Source organism: Limanda limanda, chromosome 8 (assembly GCF_963576545.1).
Source record: "Limanda limanda chromosome 8, fLimLim1.1, whole genome shotgun sequence".
In the NCBI taxonomy this organism is placed as follows: Eukaryota; Metazoa; Chordata; class Actinopteri; order Pleuronectiformes; family Pleuronectidae; genus Limanda; species Limanda limanda.
Window position 1 is genome coordinate 13,559,875 of NC_083643.1, and position 21,467 is coordinate 13,581,341.

The 21,467-nt window shown below is 41.5% G+C and overlaps 3 protein-coding genes across 4 annotated transcripts; 1 reads left to right on the forward strand and 2 right to left on the reverse strand.

The window, feature by feature from the left end:
• Positions 1-2,481: 2,481 nt before the first annotated feature.
• LOC133009324 (synaptotagmin-A-like) lies at positions 2,482-5,717 on the reverse strand. Its single transcript, XM_061076799.1, has 8 exons — positions 5,570-5,717; positions 4,745-4,926; positions 4,177-4,290; positions 3,922-4,089; positions 3,671-3,838; positions 3,258-3,375; positions 2,783-2,916; positions 2,482-2,688 (listed from the first exon to the last, which is right to left on the reverse strand). The coding sequence occupies exons 1-8, from the start codon at positions 5,715-5,717 to the stop codon at positions 2,482-2,484; spliced, it is 1,239 nt and encodes a 412-aa protein (XP_060932782.1).
• Positions 5,718-8,100: 2,383 nt separating this feature from the next.
• On the forward strand, positions 8,101-12,199 carry bbs10 (Bardet-Biedl syndrome 10). Its single transcript, XM_061076555.1, has 5 exons — positions 8,101-8,128; positions 9,031-9,086; positions 9,780-9,979; positions 10,072-11,040; positions 11,211-12,199. Exons 1-5 carry the CDS (start codon positions 8,101-8,103, stop codon positions 12,049-12,051), a joined length of 2,094 nt encoding a protein of 697 aa, XP_060932538.1. The 3' UTR covers positions 12,052-12,199.
• A 1,480-nt stretch (positions 12,200-13,679) lies between these two features.
• Positions 13,680-21,018, reverse strand: cd9a (CD9 molecule a). 2 transcript variants are annotated; one of them, XM_061076234.1, is made up of 8 exons: positions 20,878-21,018; positions 17,929-18,031; positions 17,740-17,837; positions 16,980-17,054; positions 16,647-16,748; positions 15,232-15,321; positions 14,776-14,859; positions 13,680-14,665 (listed from the first exon to the last, which is right to left on the reverse strand). In XM_061076234.1, exons 1-8 carry the CDS (start codon positions 20,944-20,946, stop codon positions 14,600-14,602), a joined length of 687 nt encoding a protein of 228 aa, XP_060932217.1. In that variant the 5' UTR covers positions 20,947-21,018; the 3' UTR covers positions 13,680-14,599. The 2 variants fall into 2 exon arrangements, with proteins under 2 accessions (XP_060932217.1, XP_060932218.1); XM_061076235.1 differs by lacking the exon at positions 20,878-21,018 and adding an exon at positions 18,794-18,931.
• Between the last annotated feature and the right edge of the window lie 449 nt (positions 21,019-21,467).

Below are 21,467 nucleotides of genomic sequence, written 5' to 3' on the forward strand. Positions count from 1 at the left end.
GTTTTCATTTGAATGTGAGTAAATCTGTGAAGATCAAGATCAGAGTATCTGCAAAACTCACACACGTAGCCTACGTAGGCAACTGGACTTGCCTGTGTTTCTTTATGAGCTCCTCGATGGGTCTTTACTACCATAATTGCATTATGGTGGTTAAATAATAGATATTATCAGTTATATTGCATGTTGTTTATTTTAATTTTCCATTTAGATCCAATCTTCCAGTAGAATTTGTGCTTATAAAAGCTGAGGTAGTTCACTGATGATGATGATGATGATGATGTTGGATTACAGCCTTGAATGAGAGGAATGCTAACATAAGCGTTTTGGTAAAAGCATTTATTGACAGGTTTCTCTGCAGCATCACGTCAAGAATAAAACAGATTTTAAGACGTTTTTCAGACATTTATGTGATTTAGGTGATACTTAGTTTCAGAGTACCGCTTAATAACAGTTTCTTCATAAAAGACAATCAAAGTAAAGCCTTGCAGGGTGAAGTTTATATACATGACTTGTATGGAGTCATTACAAAGTTTATTGTGTGTCCTCCTCCCTATCAGTCCACCCCTGCACAAAGGACGCATTATGAGTATTTGCACTGCATGTGGTTTTGCATTCCTCTTCTCTATATGTGGTTTCTGACTATTCGCATGAGTTTTCTTAAGTTGCAGTATGTTTAATTGTCAGGGCCACAACAAATCGATCTAGATCTGTTGAGATTTGCAAGCTGCTGGGGGGATTAGTGACTCAGCCACATCTGCCTGGTACAGTGACAATATGTGAACTTATACAAAATGTTCCAATAACAGGGGACTGACCATGTCCAGTCTCATTGTGTATAAATTCTTATTTTGGTAACACCATATGTATGTGATGTTTCAGATAGTGTGGAAAATGGCTTTGGGTGATACTTTTTACCTAAAAGTTTGCTAAGGGTACATTTTAATAGTAACCTTTATGAGTTCAAGTGCATGTTTTTAAAATTTTGCATAATTTATGTGTGTGTGTGTGAGAGAGACGTGCCTCAAACTCTCCATAGATGTGATGTGCCGTGCTGCTCCTCACTTATATTTAACAATTAAATAGACCCCTTCCACAGCAGACATTTTGACTTGTCACAGCAGGGAGGTCCCAGGTGTTCATGGTAACATTAACAAAGTCTCTGTCATTGGTTATTTTCAAGAGCCCCAGTAAATGCTTTAATAATTTATACCTGTGCTTTTTACAAAAATATCTTGTAAGAGAATGTTGTCTTGGATCATGAGCATGTAGAACAGCTTATGTCAGTCACAGCAAACATCACACATCATCTGAACAACAGCTGTTTGACAAACATGTGGTGCAAACATCACAGATAATATGAGATAACAAGGTGGATGATGTTCTACATGAGTGAATGAATTGCTCAAAGATCAGCAGTAGAGAAACACTTCATGTGCCTGGTTTAAAGAAAATTAACCTGACATAGCGTGATGATACAATAAAAGAAAATCTGCACAGTATAATACAGTCACATACCTTGTAGCCCAGTGATACTACGGTTGATAAGCTCATGATGCTCACTGAATTGTCCATCCTGTGTGCAGGGGTGGACTGATATGAGGGAGGACACACAACAAACTTTGGAATGACTCGATTCAAGTCACTTATCTAAACTTCTCACTGCATGGCTTTACTTTGCATATCTTCTTCGATGAAGAAGTGGAAGAAACTGTTATAAAGTGTGTCTTTGAAATGAAGTTACACCTAAATCACATGTGAGGATTAAAAATGACCTGAAATCAGTTGTATTCTTGTTGTGATTCTGGTCCCTTTTGCCGTTTTGGTCGTGATGCTGCAAAGAAAACCTGTCAATAAATGATGATGCCAAAACGCTTATGTTAGCATTCCTCTCATTCTAGGCTGTACTCCAACATCATCATCAGTGAACTTCCTGAGCTTTTATAAGCACAAATTCTAATGGAAGATGGTCCTATGGGATAAAAATGGAATAAACAACCTGCATTAGAATTTATAGTATACATTATTTAACCACAATAATGAAATAGTGAATATTCTGAAAGTACTAACATAATGGCACATAGCAGTCATGGGGATCTGTAATTTCATTGTCCCTTTTGATTGTCTCCCTCTGCCGGTCTGTGTTATGTGCATTGTGAATTAATTTGAAAAACTCTGGACAAACGTAAAGAAACATCACAAAGGTTGTGAAAAAACCTCAGCTTATTTAATAGCATTTGTAGCTGGTGATAAATCTTTAATTACAAGTCTTTATGACAGAAGCAGTTGGCAGTTAATGAAGGCTTTGAGTCCATAATAGTGTCTCGGGCAGTATCTCTAGACTAAAACAGAGTATTATTGGTACATTTACTCAGTTAAGTAGCTTAAATATTTTTAATGGGACTTGAGGCAAATGTAAAAACATAAATTGGAAGTAATTTAGGTAAATTCTGCAAGATTTCATAGCTCACTGGGTTCACAGTTTCATTTCTTGTTGGATATTAGTGGGTTGATTTCGTCCTCTGGCTTGAGGCCGTGCCACTGAGCTATTGGCCGCCGGGGGTTAGCCAGCATGTCTGACCAATGGCATTGCTCGGTCCCAGTGCTGTTAGCGCCCAGCAGCACCTTCCCGATGGCGTCGTTCTTCCCGATCTTATCATAGTCCAGCACAGTCACTGCTATCTGCACCTTCTGTAGATGACAATAACATGAACAAAAAGTGCATTTCTGCCTCGTTGTATCTGTGTGCATACGTGTGTGTGTGTGTGTGTATAAATCTGCTTACCTCTATCTGTTCACATGTCACCTCAAAGCTGAAAGACTCGTTGTAGTACGGGTTCAAAGTGTTCTTCTTTATCGTTGTTTTCTTTTTCTTGAGTCGTTTCCCGTTCTGCATTAAGTGGATCTTCACATAAGGGTCTGAAAGTGAGAACAGAGAGGTTTCGTGTCAGAGCGACCAAATCCCTGGCACTGATGCAGCGACTCCATCAGTGAAACACCACATCTATTGTAGTAGCTCCTGGTGGTTTCCCCTAAATAGAAAGTGCTTGAAAGTGGACACAGCACTTAAAAGGGTGATTATAAGGCCTTAATGCTCAACCAGGGCTGACAAATCTAGGCTGAGTAGTGTCCACCAAGTCCGATTATAAAAAGTGGTTTGAGTCTTGTTACTTAAAGAGATCAACACAGTGAATTTTTTTATTTTTAATCTATACTGAAAGATCTCCAGCTCTTCAGTAAAAGTAACTTGCTTGTCTCACCTGATAATCCTCCCACATCCATTTTCTTAAGGTTTTTGGCCTCTAGAATCACCATCGTCAACTTCCCTGCAGTGGGCACAAACCTCAAGGACAAACAGATGTCTCCAAGCCGCTCGCTCTGACACAGGGAAGAGGAAGAATAAAAGAAGTGAGTTTGTTGTCAGGGCTTCATCATTAAATGGAGAAGCTGAAATATCACACAAGGCTGCGGTCTTCTGGTTTTGAAGTAACTTCAAAAGGAGAATTTGATTTTAATTACACCAGAGGAACACAGAGCATCAATAACCTTGTTTCCTAGCACACAACACAGCATCAAATAAAAGGAAACAAATTTTAAAAAGGATATCTTAACGGTTTTGGAAAAGCAAGATTTATTTTTGTCCCCCCCACCACCTCTAACAGTTGGCTCCCACCTCCTCCTTCTCTGCCTTCTGCAGGTCCCTCCACTCCTGCAGAGACTGGCTGAAGTCCACGCCGCTCATCGGTATTTTCACATCTCCTATGGCATCGTGCTTTGAGAAACGGTCAAAGTCGTACACCGTCATCACCAGTGTCTTCCCGCCCAGCTCAGTGTACGGTACCTGTAGTACAGAACACACATCAAGGCGCTGATAGGGAACGTGCTTCGGAAAAACAAGTCGTTTTTTATTTTGCCTCAATTTACCTTAAATGTGAAAGTCTCATTGAAGTTCGGTTCAAGCGTCTTCCTGTGAATTTTAGTTTCAAACTTTTTCTTTTTGTCCGGGAGCAGATAGAGTTTAACGTAAGGGTCAGAGCTTCCTCCCACATCCATGGCAGGAAGCTCTGCAGCCTGCAGGATGCCCACTACCAGCTGGAATTTAAAGAGCACAGGAAGAAATGAGGATCTGAGGACACTCAAATGTGACATTTAATAATTTACAAGTTGTGTGCATCTTACTGTGTTATCTGTGAAGTTGTAGTCTAGTGTGAAATGTAGTCTCCCCAGCTTCTCGTCTTCTTTGGGCTCTTTATCTGACAGCTCTGTCTCTTTGATGCCTTCATCTTTCGGTTCCTGCACAAACACAAAGACACACAAACATATCACATGCAGGTAAAAATGCAGCGATACAGGTGATCAATGAAAACCACGTCTAACAATGTTTGAAGGAGTTATTTGTGCTGTGTTCCTACGTTATATAGCGTTACACCGTAAGAGGCAATCAAACACAGATTATGTTACACCATCAGTGAGTTTGATAGAGCTTGAAGATGTTTAAAAATAAGTTACCACAGTCCTCAACCTACACCATGAACTGTGCGATGTGCGAGACATCCATTAGTCGAATCACACACAGACAGTTTTACTAGTGTGGGTCGACCCAAGTGTCAGAACTGTGATACATTGGAAGGACAATACATCTGCAGCGGTGTGTGTGTGTGTGTGTGTGTGTGTGTGTGTGTGTGTGTGTGTGTGTGTGTGTGTGTGTGTGTGTGTGTGTGTGTGTGTGTGTGTGTGTGTGGCCTACCTCGCTGCAACCTCCATCCATTTCAGTGTCAAAGCCTCCTTTGCTTTTCTCTTTTCCCTTCTTCTTGTCCTTCTCTTTGTCCTTGTCCTTCTTTTTCAAGCACTTCTTCCAGACGCACACAGCACAGGACAACGCCAGGCACAAACTCACGATGCAAAGGGCGGCAACAGCCCAAGATGGCACTGAAAAGCCATATAACACACACACACATACAGATTACTCCTAATAAAAATACATGGAATCTTTATTAACCACTTAAACCCTAATCTTTCCGTCTTAAAACATCACATGTGAACAAACTATCATCCACACTGACAAAGTTAATCAATCCAGTGCTCCTGTAATAAATACTATTGTCAGAGAGATGCTGACTCAGATCTGTGGTAATTTTTAGGCCATATATAGTTGTGGTGTTGTACTGTATTACTATAAGGGATTCATTTGTCCGTCTCCTGTGTATTTTGGGATGTATGACTCGGATATCAAGCGAAATATTCAAATCCAAGATACAGTTTTTTATGACTTTTAAGTTTGACTTTCTAACATGAATGCAGACAGCTTGACAAACCAGTTTAAGTTGGACATGTGGGTCTGAACGAAAATAGAGAATATGATATGCTAACTTCAATCTCTGTTGATATTGTATGAGCTGCTGCAGCTGTGATATTTGCCCAAATGTCCATGAAATATAGATTCTTTGTCCCTTTAGATTATTTCTCAATTATCCTCTGGCTCTGGTGTTCAGATATGTTTCTCGAAAATATATATCAAGATTTTTGATAGTAATCCATGGAGGTGAACATTTATCTTGGTTTCCCAACTCACTGTGGACGTTGTGTAGTTCACTCATGAACTTCTTTGGATCGTGGCCTCCGGATTGGTTTCGGCCTGTGGTTGTCGTTGCATTTGTCAAAAGCGTTGGTGTAGCCGGGGTTCCCGGTGCAGCCGGGGCAGCTCGACGGGTCCCGGTCATTGTTTGATGATTGACAGCAGATCCTGAATTAACTGGCCAGAGAAACGTAGGGACCGGAGAAGACTGTTCAGTCACAACATGTGCAACATACATTATATTTCAACAAAACAGAAACAGGCATAATATGCCTCCATATGTGCAACAGTCAAATGGGAACCATCTAAACCAGACACAAATACAGATTAGAGCAGAGTTTCCAAAACGCCATCAATGGATATATTTGAAGCAATAATGTGCTTATGGACACGGTATGAACATCGGAGTCAAATGACTTCTCCTGTTTCTGCTCGTCTGGCACAAACTTGAATACAGGATATGCAAACTGCTGTCTCTGCCAAATCTGCTGACATGAAGGGGAGAGGGCAGGACTCGAGAGGGGGAGGTTGCGAGGGAGACGCAGAGTCGAAGCGTCACGCGTGGACCTCTGCTGTTCCTCTGTGAGCAGCCAGAGGTGGTGATGGACCAAGGTCACGCTCTGTGCACGTTAACAAAGGATCGAAGCCAAGACTGGACGCTGAAATTATGTTGCGATATGTTATTTTCTACTCTGCCGTAATCAGAGTAAGTATGCGGGGCTGAATCAGAAGACGTGTTCTCCGACTTATTTCTGCTTTTTCAGGATACTTTTATTTTTATAATATTGCAGAAGCTGCCGTTCATGTATGGACAGCTACAGGAGCAAACAAAACATTTAGCACGGATCGAAAGGAATAATAACTGCATGTCTCACATGTTACAGTTAAAGATCATGGATTTTAAACAATATTTCAGATACTGATGAGTTTAGGAACGTGTGCCAATATAAAATAAACATTACATGATTACCAACTAGTTAATATAGTAATTATTTAACAATGATTTACGAATATTAGTCAATGTATAAAATGTCTTTTTCAAATTTTTATTACAGAGGCTATAATGAAAGACAGTTGCACCATATGGACCTTACTTCAGTTGTTAATGCAGCTAAAACTCATTTAACACCTAATCAAACAAGTTTACAAATCTGACAGTGAAAACAATTTACCATCACACTTTTAGAAAGAAACTGTTGTAATCGTGGCTTAACATCAGAGCACCGTGTAAATTATCGAAACTGAAAGAAAATAATTGAACCTGGAGTTGGACTTCACTCATATTGATTGTGTTCTTGCATATCCAGTAAACAATAAAATGACCTGCATCGACATGATTATTATTATTGTTATTATTAGCAATCTTTTGTGCACATTGTTTACACCCAGTTAATATTCAGTCAGCACATTCAAAAGAGAAAGAAATCAAAGTTTTGATTGATTAAAAAAATAGTCAAATTTGAGGCATACCTGTATTCAGCGGTCTCAGCAGCAGCGTTCAGCCTCTCAGGTATTCCTTTTCTTTACAGGGAAAAGAGGCGGAGGAGGAAAAATGATAAAGCAGAGAGATGGAGAGCAGTGAGGCAAGTGTCAGCCCCTTTGTTGTTGTGTCTCCAGTTCTGAGACATCAACACGAACAGTGCAAGTGTGTGAAGCTGCATCGAGAGAGAAAGAGAGAAAGTGAGAGGGTAGGACAAGATGGAGTTGGGGGTGAGATCGGTCGCTTGGTCATCTTGTGTTGCTTCCATATGTTTGTGTGTGTGCGTGTGTGTGTGTGTGTGTGTGTGTGTGTGTGTGTGTGTGTGTGTGTGTGTGTGTGTGTGTGTGTGTGTGTGTGTGTGTGTGTAAGGGGGAGAGGAAAAATGTGTACTTTTCTGTCCATTCAGGTCTCGTGGGACCGCTGGTCCTTACTTCTGATGTCCCACCTATTGTGACCTCTGTCCCACCCGACAGGTCAGCGGGCCACCGATGCATATTCATAAGCGTAGTGACATGGCTTTTTTAATTCTCATTAGCATACCGACAGTTCAGCATTAGAGGACATTTACATTCAGCGTGGACGGCTCTATATGTGTGCATCTGGCCGTACAGCTTCACAACTGTCTCATATCGTCTATGTATAGATGACGTTGCCTGATTTAGAAACTTAGGATGTGGTTTCTGCAGCAACACAGAGATCAAGTTCCAGCCCCGCCCCGTTCACCTTGAGGTACCAGAGATGCACAGAGACGCCGAAGAGAAAGAGAGGACGAGAGACGGTGGAGGATGGGCAGGGAAACAGGGAGCTCGACATAACCTCTGTCTGTCACAGAAAGAAATATCACAAACAGTTTCAGTTGTGAGTGTCACTCCTTCAAGAGGTGCAGCGTGGAGGCCAGTTGATTTAAAGCTGTAATGAAGTATTTAGTTGACAGTGTAGATAACCCACTTTTAGGCATAACAGTTTTATGCCTGTAGTAAATTGAGCCTTTTGTATTAATAGAATTCACATTCAATAACAAGACAGGTGCTTAGAAAGCGCAAATCTAATGCCCTATATCTTCGTGAAAGAAAGTGGTAAAGAAAATTGTTGATCAACTCTGAAATGTAATTGGCTTAGCAGTTTTTGAATAATCCTGCTAACTAACAGACAAAAATATGCATCTCTGTATCATCATCTAATGTCCTGTCGTATTATTATCAGTGGTCAGAACTTTGTGTGAATTATTAGAAGATGTGGCTCACACATTAATAGTTCTTCAGAAATTCTCCATGCCGTTAAGATAAACTCAGGGAAATAATGGCCCAATCTTTGAACATCATTTAGAATTTAAAGGCCTTCAATTATTTGTAGTTCAACTGATTTGTGTCATGAGTATTAATTCTTTTTAAACCCACCCTCTTCTACTTTAATAGTAGTTGTTACATTACGCTTTCATGTTAGATATATTATTTAATGTGGTTAATAAAAATAGTTGGTTTGACATAACAGATCATAACAAACAAAAAATGCACAATGAGTAATAGATTCTCTTCATATCTGCTGGGGTCAATACACACACAGTAACATTGTAAATCGGCACATTTGGGCTGTTGCCTCATGCACAGGAAACACACAATGTGCACACTCAGCATCACAACAGGACTGATAAAGAGAAAAAGCAGCCATCACACACATGATCACTTTTTTACAGTTTATTTGATATCAAACATACAGAATGGCTCATACAGTCACACACGTAAATATGTTATAATTATTACCTATATATTTATTAATAGTCATGAAGTAATCATTCAAATGTGATATATATATATTATAAATATATACATATATATATAATATGTGAAGACATAAAGAAGTAACCTTTATAACCACATATACAGTATAAATATGTGGTTGGTATTTGGAGATAGAAAAACAACTCATAACTCCGCACGCTGGGAGGCAGTATAATCCGATACATCCCAACAAACCCCAGAAGAAGACTGGTCTCCAGGATACAGAGGTAGAAAGCGTCCTTCTGTTGGACTAACGGTGAGTTCTGTCAGATTTAACTCGTGTTTTACTTTTAAGATACTGTTTCTGTTAACCTGACGATGCGTTTATGTCATGTCTATATAGTAAATGTTTGTAATAAATTAAACTCCATGTATTCGCGGCGAGTAGGTTGGTTTAGCTAGGTTACCAAGCTAGCAGATGCTAACGATACTAGTGTTTTCAGTAGCGATTTGCTAACTTTGCGTGTCATGATAACTTCACTGATGTGTCACAGTATGAGTACACGGACAGGACATGTAATGCAGTACATGCAGTACATTATCTAGCATACATAAAGTGTGTCTACCACATGTATACTCTACTAAATAAAATATTACAGTGTGATAAAGATGATATATAACTGCCTAGGTACTGTACAGATGCTATAATATTATGTGAACAGATATTTCTGTATAAATGAGAAATTTATGTTGTTGTTCTACATTTAAAACTTAGGACATGGTTCTTAAATGTAAGCGATTGTCCTAAATAGACACCTGTTGAGCATCAACGGTGATAAAATCAAATTCTGCCTTCACAGGATAAGTCTAAATCGTATATTTGCACACTGTATACTATGCTGAATCTAAAGAGGGGTTTTCTGGGATGACTTTTGTTTTTAAAGTTAATAAATACCTGTTTTGTAGTGAATAGTTTAAACCCTTGCCTCTGATCCTGTGTGTTTCCCAGGTTGTGGAGATGCTACCAGTGGATCGTCTTCACCTCAAACATGTCCTGCAGACAGTTGGTGCCCTGGAGGCAACTGTCCTCCGCAGCTTCGGTCCAGAGGGAGGACAGGTGCTGTTCACCCGGGACACAGGACACGCCATGCTGAGCCGCAGTGGGACACGCATCCTCAAAGCACTGCGGCTTGAATCTCCACTCGCTAGGTAACGTATAGACATCAACTTTTTTCCTTTTGCAATACTATATAACAAGTGTAATTTGTATTTACGTTATATTTGTGTGTTCTTCTTTTTAGGATGGTGGTGGAGTGTGTCTGGAAGCATAGCAGCTCAACAGGAGATGGATCCAAGACCTTTATATTGCTGCTGGCATCATTACTGCGAATGATTCATACGAAAGCTTGCAAGGAGCCTAACGTGTCTCACACTTATAACTCTCGGGAGGCAGCAGAAGCTGCCACTGCCAGGCGCTTTGCTGATGAACTGCTCGCATTTGCATTGGCGGAATTGGAGGATCTCATCGCTGTAGGAGTGGCCTCGTATGGATTCTGTGTTTCCTGGGAGGATTTCACTGCAAAATCACATCAACCAGCTGCTCACTCAGACCCTCACTGCGTTCAAAAGCTGCTGACATCATTCTTCCACACTCGTCTCGGCCACACCCACTGTGACTTCATAAGCAACCTCACCTGTGAAGTTCTCAGGCACTGGACGTTTGTAAATGACCAACCTTCCTCAGCACTTCACTTTGTAAATGACAACTTCCCTGCCCTGCATACGGCGGTGTCAGGCTTCCCTATGAGCTGCTCACGTTTGATTGATGGGCAGGTCATTCACAGGGACTTTGCTGTGCCCTGCCCTCGGACTGAAGACCAGCCAGTTAAAGCTGTAGTATTCAGCGGGTACCTGCAGCCGAAAATACTTGGCGCTGTAGATGTGCTTAAGGTGGGATGTGGAGGCCTAGTGACTGAGGAGAAAAGTTTTGTGGAGTTCAGTGCCTGGTCAGAAAGGTCACTACAGTGCGTCATTGCAAACCTGCAGCGTTTGGGTGTCTCTGTGCTTCTCTCTGCAGTGAAACAGTCTGCGGCTGTTCTGGCTTCAGCTGCCCAGGCACAAATGTGTGTTGTGGAGTGCATCGGCAAAGATGAGCTGGCCCTCTTTGCCAAACTAAGTGGAACAACACCAGTGTCAGACTGCTGGACGATTGAATCACAGGATGTTTCTACTCTGACCTTTTGCCGGCCAATACTACTTGGAGCACATAGGTATGATAACATGTCACTTGTTTCTCGTGTACATAAACCTGTTGTCCCTGGTATAGATATATATATACAGTATTAGTGGAAATACACATCACAAGGCTTTGAATTTCAGTGATTTCTTCATCTAGTTTCCATGAGGGAAATTAACATGAATCTCTTTTTCTCTTACTCAGATACGTTCATGTGGCTTTCCAGGATTTAGAGAAGAGGGTCACAGGCGAACCCTGTAGTCTGGTCATTTGTGGCGCAGGGGAAGGCCAGACAGACCAGGTTGCATGTGCGTTTCAAGATGCCATCCGCATGCTACTTGTAACTTTCCAGCCCATGGGAAGGACTTCAACCACAGCATCAAAAAGGACAAACCAGTTTCACGATAGCACATCTTCACCTGCATCTGATCACTCTGATAGAACCACCCACACACCCTCCAATGCAATCCTCTCTCAGCAGTGTGTGTTGGAGCCAGGCTGTGTTTTAGCTGCCGGTGGAACATTCGAGTTTCTCTTAAATCATGCCCTCTTACAACATGCCCGCTGTCGCTTGGTTTCTAATGGTACAAAGATGAGTACCCCTGCTGTTTCCCAGCTCTTGGCAAGTGCTCTCCTGAGTGTCCCACAACAGATTTACTCCCACAGTGCGCGACACTTCCTACAGATTCAAACCAGGATCCTCGGTTTGCTTCCAAAAGATTCCCACACGTTCAGCCTCCTTTCTAAACAAAAACCCAGCACAAGTCTTGTACAGGCTTGTTGTGCTAGTGAATTTCCTGCAGCGGGTTGTAAACTAAGCATGCATTGTTGTGGAAGGACTGACGTTTTATCCAAAGCTCTTATGTTGGACTCGGGCCTTGAATCTGTCTCTTGCAAATACCAGCTGCTTCTGGCCGTGCTGCAGTGTGTCAGGAGTGTCCTCCGGGTGGACATGGTGCTGCACACACACTCTGCCTTGCACACACAGTCACGCAGACCCACAGACGTTTCCTCGGAGGGCTCAGAGGATGAGGCTGAAGATTGAGATTGTATTGTTTCCCGTGTTAAAAACTATAAACATATTTTTGTCTTGGCACACTGGTGCACTTGGCTGCTACAGTTTAAAGAAATGTTATTGCCACATTATTTTTTGGTTGTCCCACTGCAATATATTTGTAATCCATTACTACAGAGAAAGTTATTTTCAATTTTGGCCCTACAGTTGTGTTGTGCAATTTATAGGCCCATAAAATTTGAACATGGTCCTGTAGCACTCTGCCTTGAAACAAGGCCAGGTTTGGCAATAGCAGTAAAAAGAAAATGATAAAGTGTTATTCCCTGTAAAATACACACTGTCCAGTTGTTATACAAAACATTTAGTTAATTTAAGTTAAAATGCTTTGTAAGTGTTGATGTTGGCTCATCTCTTTGTTGCTACCCATTATGTTCTCTTTTTTACCTCCTTATCTCAGTTTTCCTGCCCTCTTCCGTTTGCCAGTAAACATTCTGCTGTATTAAAGTCACACACGCTCAACAACAAGGACACGTTGGCTCACATATTTACGCACACCCCTTTTTATAATCAGTGTTATCTCCATAATAGGGGTGGAGCATCTGAACAGCAACACAAGGCTGTCAACAACCAAATCAAAGCGCACTTCCCCGTGCTGTTATCAGAGGAATGCTGCTCTGACCTCTTTTTGGGGAAATGGTGAGTCATGAAACATTAACTTTAATCATAGCCAGACACTGTTTACTGTAATCTCTGTGTGCAACTAATTTTGATCACAAATTCTCCAGAAATTAATTGTGATGGGGTCAAGTCGAACAAAGACACTTCTTGGCTGTTTTTCTGTTTTGGTCTTGAATATCAAAGAGGTGGAAACCTAGGGGAGGTTTCCGTTTGTGGATTTCCATGTGCGCAATGGAAAACAACAGAGTGTTTTCAGCTTTGTCACGGTACCCACACCCTGCGAACCCCTGCGGGACCATGATATAAACAACTTAATGCAACACGCCAAGCAGAGTCAACGAATTATTGAAAACTTTGCCTTTAGTCAATCTTAGTGCCCTTCAGAGAAGAGGCCTGTTCATATTTTTGATTAATTGGACTGCACTGATAGCTTGCCACAATGGATTACATATATTTTGAAAACCTCAAGTCTTCAAATTATTCCTGAATGCGTTTAAGTAAAGCTGTCATAACCTTTGACCCAACGGTTTGGTTCAGGTGTCTCGGTAACATTCATCGCAGCCCACAAAACAAAATCATAAGAATGAGCAGCGAAAGAATTGGAGTGGAGCAGGAAGCATTAATCAGCATTGACAATGCAAATAGCCTCTGACAGGACACACACATTACAGTTTATTATACACTCACCCTCTGGTCGGAGAACAGATCACTCACACTCAGGACTAAGAGCCGTGTCAAGCTTTGCGCCGACATCCATCGGACTCATTCACACTATTAAATCTTTAATCATTACCATTACAGTGTGTACCACTGCTGATTGCTCTTTAAATGTGAAATGAATGTGGTATGCTACCTGTTGTATGTAATTGCGTTATTTGTGGATGATACACAATTCTAGTTTTATACAAATAAAGCTTCTAACAGATAAATTCGATTATTTAAATTGAATGAGTTGAAAAATAAAAAAAACTCAGTCTTGATTTAGTACATTTTGTTTATTTGGTTCTCAATCATTTTTGTCTCTGTGAAACATAGTGCATATGGTATAAATCAAGCAAGTCTCTGTAAAATGAAATGGACCTTATAAAATACACAATAGAACCACACGTACCATTTAAACATCGAAGATTACACATTTTTTGCAGATAAAAAAACAAAAGCAACATTTACAAAATGTGACCAAAAATAATGAAGGCTGTTTTAAACAAGTACGAATGAGGAGAGGAAGGGGAAGTAAGGAAAGGAATGAACAAAGATTCCTTACACCAAAGAAACTGAGACGCTGCACAAATACATATCAAAAAGTTGAGAGAAATAAAAACCTGCCACAGCAGTTCACAGCTCAGCAGTGAACTGGCTGCTCATCACCATGATTTGAAGTCAGTGTTGTCAGAAAACAGCAATCTTAGAATTTCATTGGCTGCTTCTGTTTGGTGCTAAAGTGGTGCTGGTGGCCTTTTTCTGTGGCCCTGGACCAGAATGACTCTTCTTGTGAGTGACCTTGAGTAGTAGCTGTAGAAATGTGATCAGTAGATAATAATATAATTCTTTGTTTCGATAATAAGCGGTTCACAAAACACTAATTTCAATCAAGTGACCACAGATAAAACATTTCTTTACTACTTTGCTACTTTAGCACAGATGACACTCGTTATATAGTTGGGCCAAAACACCACATCGCACTTATCTAGTCCAGAAAAGTCAGGAGTGTACAGCAGCGTGTTGAGAGTACAGCAAGAACTGACCAATAATCTCACAAACAACAGAAATATCAGCACCCAGTCTATACTTATGTTATCCCCTTTGAACAAGCAGTGTTTCTATTGGAAGTGGAGAGTCTGGGACCCTAGGAATGACATCATGCAACATTAACAACGACGTGTGGTGTGCGTGCTGGGTGTCACACCACCTCCCGGGATTTCCTGATGGCGCAGCACAGGAGCATGCTAAAGATCATTCCAAACATCTGCAGGAGAGAGGGAGGACACATTACTTTGGATCTGCACCGTGTTCATCCTCCAGGTCAGCAGACATCTGAATTTGGTGAATTCCAGTGAAACAAAATCACACACTCACCATAATAATCCCAATGGTGACGCCCACTCCTCCTATGATGTGTAGTTTGGAATCGAAAACGTCATCGATGGCGTCGGGACAGCTCTGCAACACACAAGCAGGATTCAATGCAGCGGAATGTCTCTATAAAGCTATGCTGAACGTGGCTTAGGGTATGGTGCATGTAACAGACAGCCTGGGAGCCCACAGGCTTCAGTACACCAGTGTTGCCATAGTAACACTGCAAAGAGGCTGAGGAAATTAGTCTGCAAAGGGAAGACTTGATGAAATAATGACACATGTCAGACCATCGTTATGATTTTGACGCACAGTATCAGCGCTCACAGAGCTTCAATGGGTCTAAGCTCGTTAATGACTTGTCTCCCATCTCGACAAAAATATTCTTTGTCTGTGTCCTGCCTGGAGAATCGAGCTGTGTTGGCATTCAATCTATACAAACATTCAGGATGGTTGTACCTTAGTAATGAGCTCCGCAAGCAGGTCCCCTTTGGGACAGGTGTCTTTGGCAGCGTCTTCTGCAACACCAGTTGGTCCGCAGCAGTTCAGCTGTTCACACACAAAGTCATGATGTTAGTGAACAAGGAGACTTGCAGAAAGAAAAAATATGTCTTACAAATGTGTTCCTATTAAAGGAATAGTTCAACAAATTGATTCCAATTTTAGGTCATGCCTGAAATTACTCACTCCTCTCTACTCACTTTCAGTACTTGGGTCATTTTCTCTGCACTATTGTCACACACACACACCTTATCAGCATCATTGTGTACATGTCATATTAAGCCTATTTTCATACTAAAATATATAGAAAGCATTTTGTGTGTCACAAAGTGAAATTTAAAATATTTTTCAATCGAGGCTATTTAAGCTTTTTGTTCAGCCATGGAGCATGTTTGTTTTCCAAAAAACGACTTCTTACTTTGGAAAACTTAACATGGAGAAGCAGCTCCGAAGCCACTGCTGGTCCGCCTCAACTCCTTTACCTCTTAATTTACGTCTTATTCTATTTATTTTTAATTTATACTTTACAAATTTAATACTCAATGTTATTTTTTTTAGTCATGTTTCAGTGATTCTTATTTGTATTATCTTATGTTGCTTTTACAATTTGTCCTAATGCCTTTTGTATTTGAGGTAAAGCACTTGTCTTCTTGTTGTAATGTGCTATACAAATAAACTCACCCTGCCTTCATACATTTATTATCTCTCCTCTTGTGTGATGGCTGTTTTTCTTTCATTCAGCATGAGGGCAATATATATAATGATTGAATTCGGATAAGCCATAATTTTCATAAAAAAGTATTCTGGTCACAGTGAGGTTGCTTGGCAACCAGTGGAAATGCCGCACAGGTGTCCTGGATGTATATATGAGCTACTGGTCATCAAGACTAGTTACAGCACAACTCGCCCTAAAAGACGACTATTTTTTTACATTTTTGTTTTTGTACAAAGTGAACAAGTCAACCGAACAATCAGAAGACAACATGATATGTATTGGTAAGTCTGTGACCTTTGGAAATGAGGCGTCTCCACCTGCTTCAAGTGTGAAAGCTAAGCAACACTAAGCACCTCCCAGCTTTAGCTCCACCGTTACCGCAAAGACATGAGTGGTATCGATCTCCTTATACAACTCTCTACATTATATACTCTTATATACCAACATGCTGCTTTTTTTAAGTTAATTTGCTGAATTCCCATTTTCTAGTCATCAAAAACATTATGGATCCTTTTTACTGTGGACAGAAATGTCTTGCAAAATTCTCATGGGAAAACATTGCATGCACTTGAAAACGCAATTGGTTCCAAATTCCTTCAATAAGAACTGAGTCATGTCCAATTAGAGTCTGAATCATAGCGGAGTGGAAAAGACTGACCCCTGCTTGAATCAATCGCAGTGTTTCTTTGAGGCGCTCATCTCCCGTCGTCTTGTAGTTGTTGTAGGTCTGCATGTAAAATGCTGTGATGTCGTTCACCACCTGCAGCACAGCAGCAAGGAGGATTTATCAACATGGATCATTCAAGCAGACAACATTTCTTCATGCTGCCTTTTAAAATCCTTACAGCATTTTCATGTTAAACTCAGCAGCAGTATTTCCCTCACTTTGTTGCTGTCGGCCATTAGTTGCTACGTGAACTCCATTTAACTTTGTGAAAAAGTGCTTGCACAAATTAAATCAGTTGAATGAACTTATAAATATTTACTTTACCTTGCTTTGATTGGAAAATCCCCAGATTCCAGCTGCCACCTCTATGGCAAATATGATGAGCAGGAAGCCAAAGAACTGTGCAAAGGAAACACAAAACTGCGTGAATGTTTTGCCTCCATGCAGGCTTGTGCGCATGTCCTTTGTGTGCATGTATGAACACGTAAGGTCAGCTGAGTGTAGCTGAAACTAATTTGCACAGGCTCCACCTCCTGAGAGATTTAGTCCAAGAAGATTAGGGCCAGACATGGAGGGAGGGAGGCAGGGAAGGATTGGACAAGTACAGAGACTCTACTCCGGCCTTGATACTGTTCAGTAAACAAGGACGAAGGCAGAGTCTTATATTTCTTACTGCACCCAAGGTCAGTCTACAGTCCTCACATGTTAGGTCAAGTGTGAGTGCTGCCTACTGAGAGCACTAGAAAAAACACTTGTGAAGAAAGACCTTGTTTTTAGTTTCTATTTTACAAATTACTGTAAGTGAATTGAAGTCACTACAACAAGAAGGGAGAGGCCATGACAAACTAGAAGGGTAAACGGAGAGCGCATACCTCTGGCAAGGTCAACGCCCTATCTCACCATGTCTTTAAAAATAGTGGATCCGCCCGTTTATTCGGATCCACTACAAAATTGTAAAAGGTCTTGAGTCATGCCCCATTCCTCATTTCATTCAAATTTGTTCTGTAGTTTTTGTGTAATCAGACAAACAAACAAACAGCAACAGTCAAAGAAATGCAGATGAAAACACAAGAGTGGTACGAACCAGTCCAAGCATAGCAGGGGACTCCTGGATGGCCCCGCAACATCCCAGAAAGCCCACCAGCATCATTAGTGCTCCAGCTGCTATCAGGATGTATACACCTGCACACATAATATTAAATTATACACATATAGTTTATGTATTGCAGAGTACATACACATAATCTTTCTTTTAAGACTGAGAGTGTCTTACCCGTGTAGAACACATATGGAGAGTCTGGTCCTTCAAACAGGCCTTTGGTCTTTGGGTCAAATCTCAGCCAAAGGCCGATAGCAAAGACAGCGGTGCCTGCAAGCTGGAGACAAGATTACATTCTCACAAACAGGTCTGCAGTTACATCCCTCAATGCATTCTGCAAAACGTCACATGTTTAATGTTGTTGTGGTTGTGTCTACTTTGTGTAGCTCTTGCAGTTGTGTTGTGTTGTGGCTTTTGCATTTATTAGTTCTTTTGTCAATGCCCTTGTGTGAGATGTTGTGATGTTATGAGTGCATCTTCTTAAATCCTGTCATACTTGTCTATTGGAGCCACTGTGTAACGTGCATAGACAGGCAATTACTTAAAAGCCTTGTAAGCACAGACAGGTCAGCCCAGGGAATCTCTTTTATGCAAAGAGTGTGTGTGCTCTTTTTGTATTCTATTGTATAGCAATTTTTCACCCTCTTTACTTCCTGTTGTATGATATATGTTCCATTGTTTGAGCAAAATGGCAAATCAGAGCAATCGTAAATGTGTAAATCTCTCTTTCTCTCTCTCTCTCTCTCTCTCTCTCTCTCTCTCTCTCTCTCTCTCTCTCTCTCTCTCTCTCTCTCTCTCTCTCTCTCTATCTCTCACACACATTCTCAGACTCCCCCCCACTCCCTCACCCCCACTCTCTCTGTCTCTCTCCCTCCTCATAGCCCCTTACCCTAACCTGAACCTTAACCTAACTATGTCCTCACGGACTCAAAATGGCTCCAGTCTGTAACTCTGTAACTTAAGCAGGTCCTCACGAAGCTACAGTAACAAGCACACAACACACCGCACCAGAGTAGGACACAATAAAAAACACACGTACCCAGAAGATGAAGTTGAAGACAAACATGACAAGTTTCACACACTTGATTCCCCCAGAGACAGCCATGTTGATTCAGTCGACACACGCAGAAACACTCAAAAACACACACACACACACACCGACAAGAGTTCCTTTCGCCAACAGCTTCAAATGAGGAAGTGAAAACAGAATGGTGTCAGGTAGTGGATAGGGAACATGCTTTCACTACCACACCTTTACATGATCACCTGATCACACAGGAGGAGCAGGAGTGGTGGTGTTACATGAGAAACTGTCCCTACTTGTGTGGTATCAATTCCTGCCTGGTGTTGCTTCCTGTCCTTTGTTTCATTTTGTTTGTATTGTTTGTACGTCTATAACTGGTGCATGTGTGCAAATCCTGTGGGCATGTAGAGTTTGTTGGATGTGGGAGGGAGCAACATGGAGGGAGCAGCACGGAGAGCTCTGCACGTTCAGACACGTTCACCTAAAACATTTAGTAAAATACCTGCTCTGCAGCATATTTACTGCTCCGCTGTCTGGACTGCGTAATGGGATGCCCTTATTAAGTATGGCTACTTCCCATTACCATAGACATGGGAATAAAGTATTAACAGTTTATTGTGTATACACTACCAAAAGCCGTTATTAGTAGTTTTGTGTGCAAGTTTGATCCACTGACCAAACACTGAACATGTTGAACATGAGCTGTCTTGTCGTGTCCACATTGAGCTGAAATCAGAGGTGTGTGTGCTGTGATGTGTGATTTGTGGCTGCATGTACCAGACATGACAAGATTGTCTTCACCTCATGCTAAACAAACCTCAAAAAGGAGAGAATCTAAGAGATTGTAACAGGCTGTGTTAAAAGTAAATAATCTAGAGAGTGTTGATTTAAAGGGAGTCAAAATGTATAGTATTTTCGCATCTACTTCCATCATGTTTTCCCTCCTGCAGTCTGTTTGTTGCATGCTTGTTTATAAGCAAGATTATACAAAAACTATGGATTGATTTCCACAAATCTTAGTAGAAGGGTGCAGTGTTATTGGACGGGTAAGAACCCAATAGGTTCTAGTGCAGATCAGGATCAGTGGCTGGATCCAGGACTTTATTTTCTCACCTTCTTTAATATTAAATTACAGTTTGTTTTTTTTACATTTCCAGGGAATAATCCCGGCATCTTGATTTAAAAAAAAATCCTGCACGTTTAGGTGACTTTAGGTGAATTTGGTGCTGTTTAAACGAATAGTGGGGTTATTTGGGCCTTGCCAAGTATTGCATATCCCAAATCGATTGTGCTTTGTGTCATTTCTTTCTCTCACACACACACAAACCCACACACACGCACGCACACACACATTGAAGCGGTGGGAAACCCCTGTCTGCCCTGCCATGAATGCTTCTGCTCGGCTCTATCTATAGCTGCACAAACTACAAACGTCCCTAAAAGGAAACACATCCATCTGAAACCACAGACAAACAAACGCACCCAGCAGCCAGGACACACCCTGCAGGCTCAGTGTGACTCAAATAGCCAATATGTGATCCCAGCATTCATTCACACACAACACAACACACACATATACATATTCACACACACACACACACACACACACACACACACACACACACACACACACACACACACATGCACATACACAGACTGGCTCCCTGACATGCGCAACACTTCACATCACGTGACAGAGCAGAAGTCTTAATTATTATTATCACCACCACATTAAAGAAGCGTATCTCCCCCCCCCACACTGCAATTATTCAATTGCCGTGCGAGCAACCCCACCAGTGTGGTCTTTGCTGTGGAACTGGGTCACTTGGCCACTGGGGATTATTCTCCCATCAGCCTCCACAGGCACTGGGACACTTTGTGTTCACCGGCGTCCAGAGCCACAAACCATCCGAATAAACTGGGATAATTAACACCGGCACGATCACATACATCCGAGACACCCGGATCATTTCATGCACAGTGTATATAGTAAACCTGCTCACACACGGATGCGCGTGCACGTGCAGCTCACACACACACACGCAACACTGGCTGTTCTTTAGAGAGAACAACGTGCTTTATTCTCGCTTGGAACTCACCCAGAACACCAGGTTGAAGGCGAACATCAGGTACTTGACGCACATCTCTCCTCCCGACAGCGCAGCCATGGCGGAGCACGGGCTGCGGCTTCAGGCTCTCGGTGGAAGAGAAGAGAAGCAGAAGCAGAAGAACTGGGTGAATTCACGATGAGGTTATCTGTTACGCGCGTCGTGCTGTGCGCGCCTCTCCTGGTCCGCCCCCTCGAATATAACGGACCGCACAGCCTCCTGTAGTTGTTTATTTCTTTCTTTTTATTTCTTTCATTCTTTCTTTCTTCATTAAAAAAAAACACAGCTCTAAATATTTACTATTTTAATAAATGATATATTGGACTCATATTCTTTGTTAAATTCACTTAGTCTTCAAAGTGGCCTAAGATGATTATTCTTTTTCATATTGCAAATCCACTAAGTGTTTAACCCACATCGTGTATTCTACGTAGGTTTCCCGCTGTGCAGCTTCTTGGTTGCAACTTTCTGCAGCAGCTCCCTGGCCAGTGCGATGACGTAATTCTCCCAGAATAAGAAAAGCGCGTTCACGGGGTTGTATATAGCGATGGTCCAGTGTGCATGAATGAACACGGTGCACT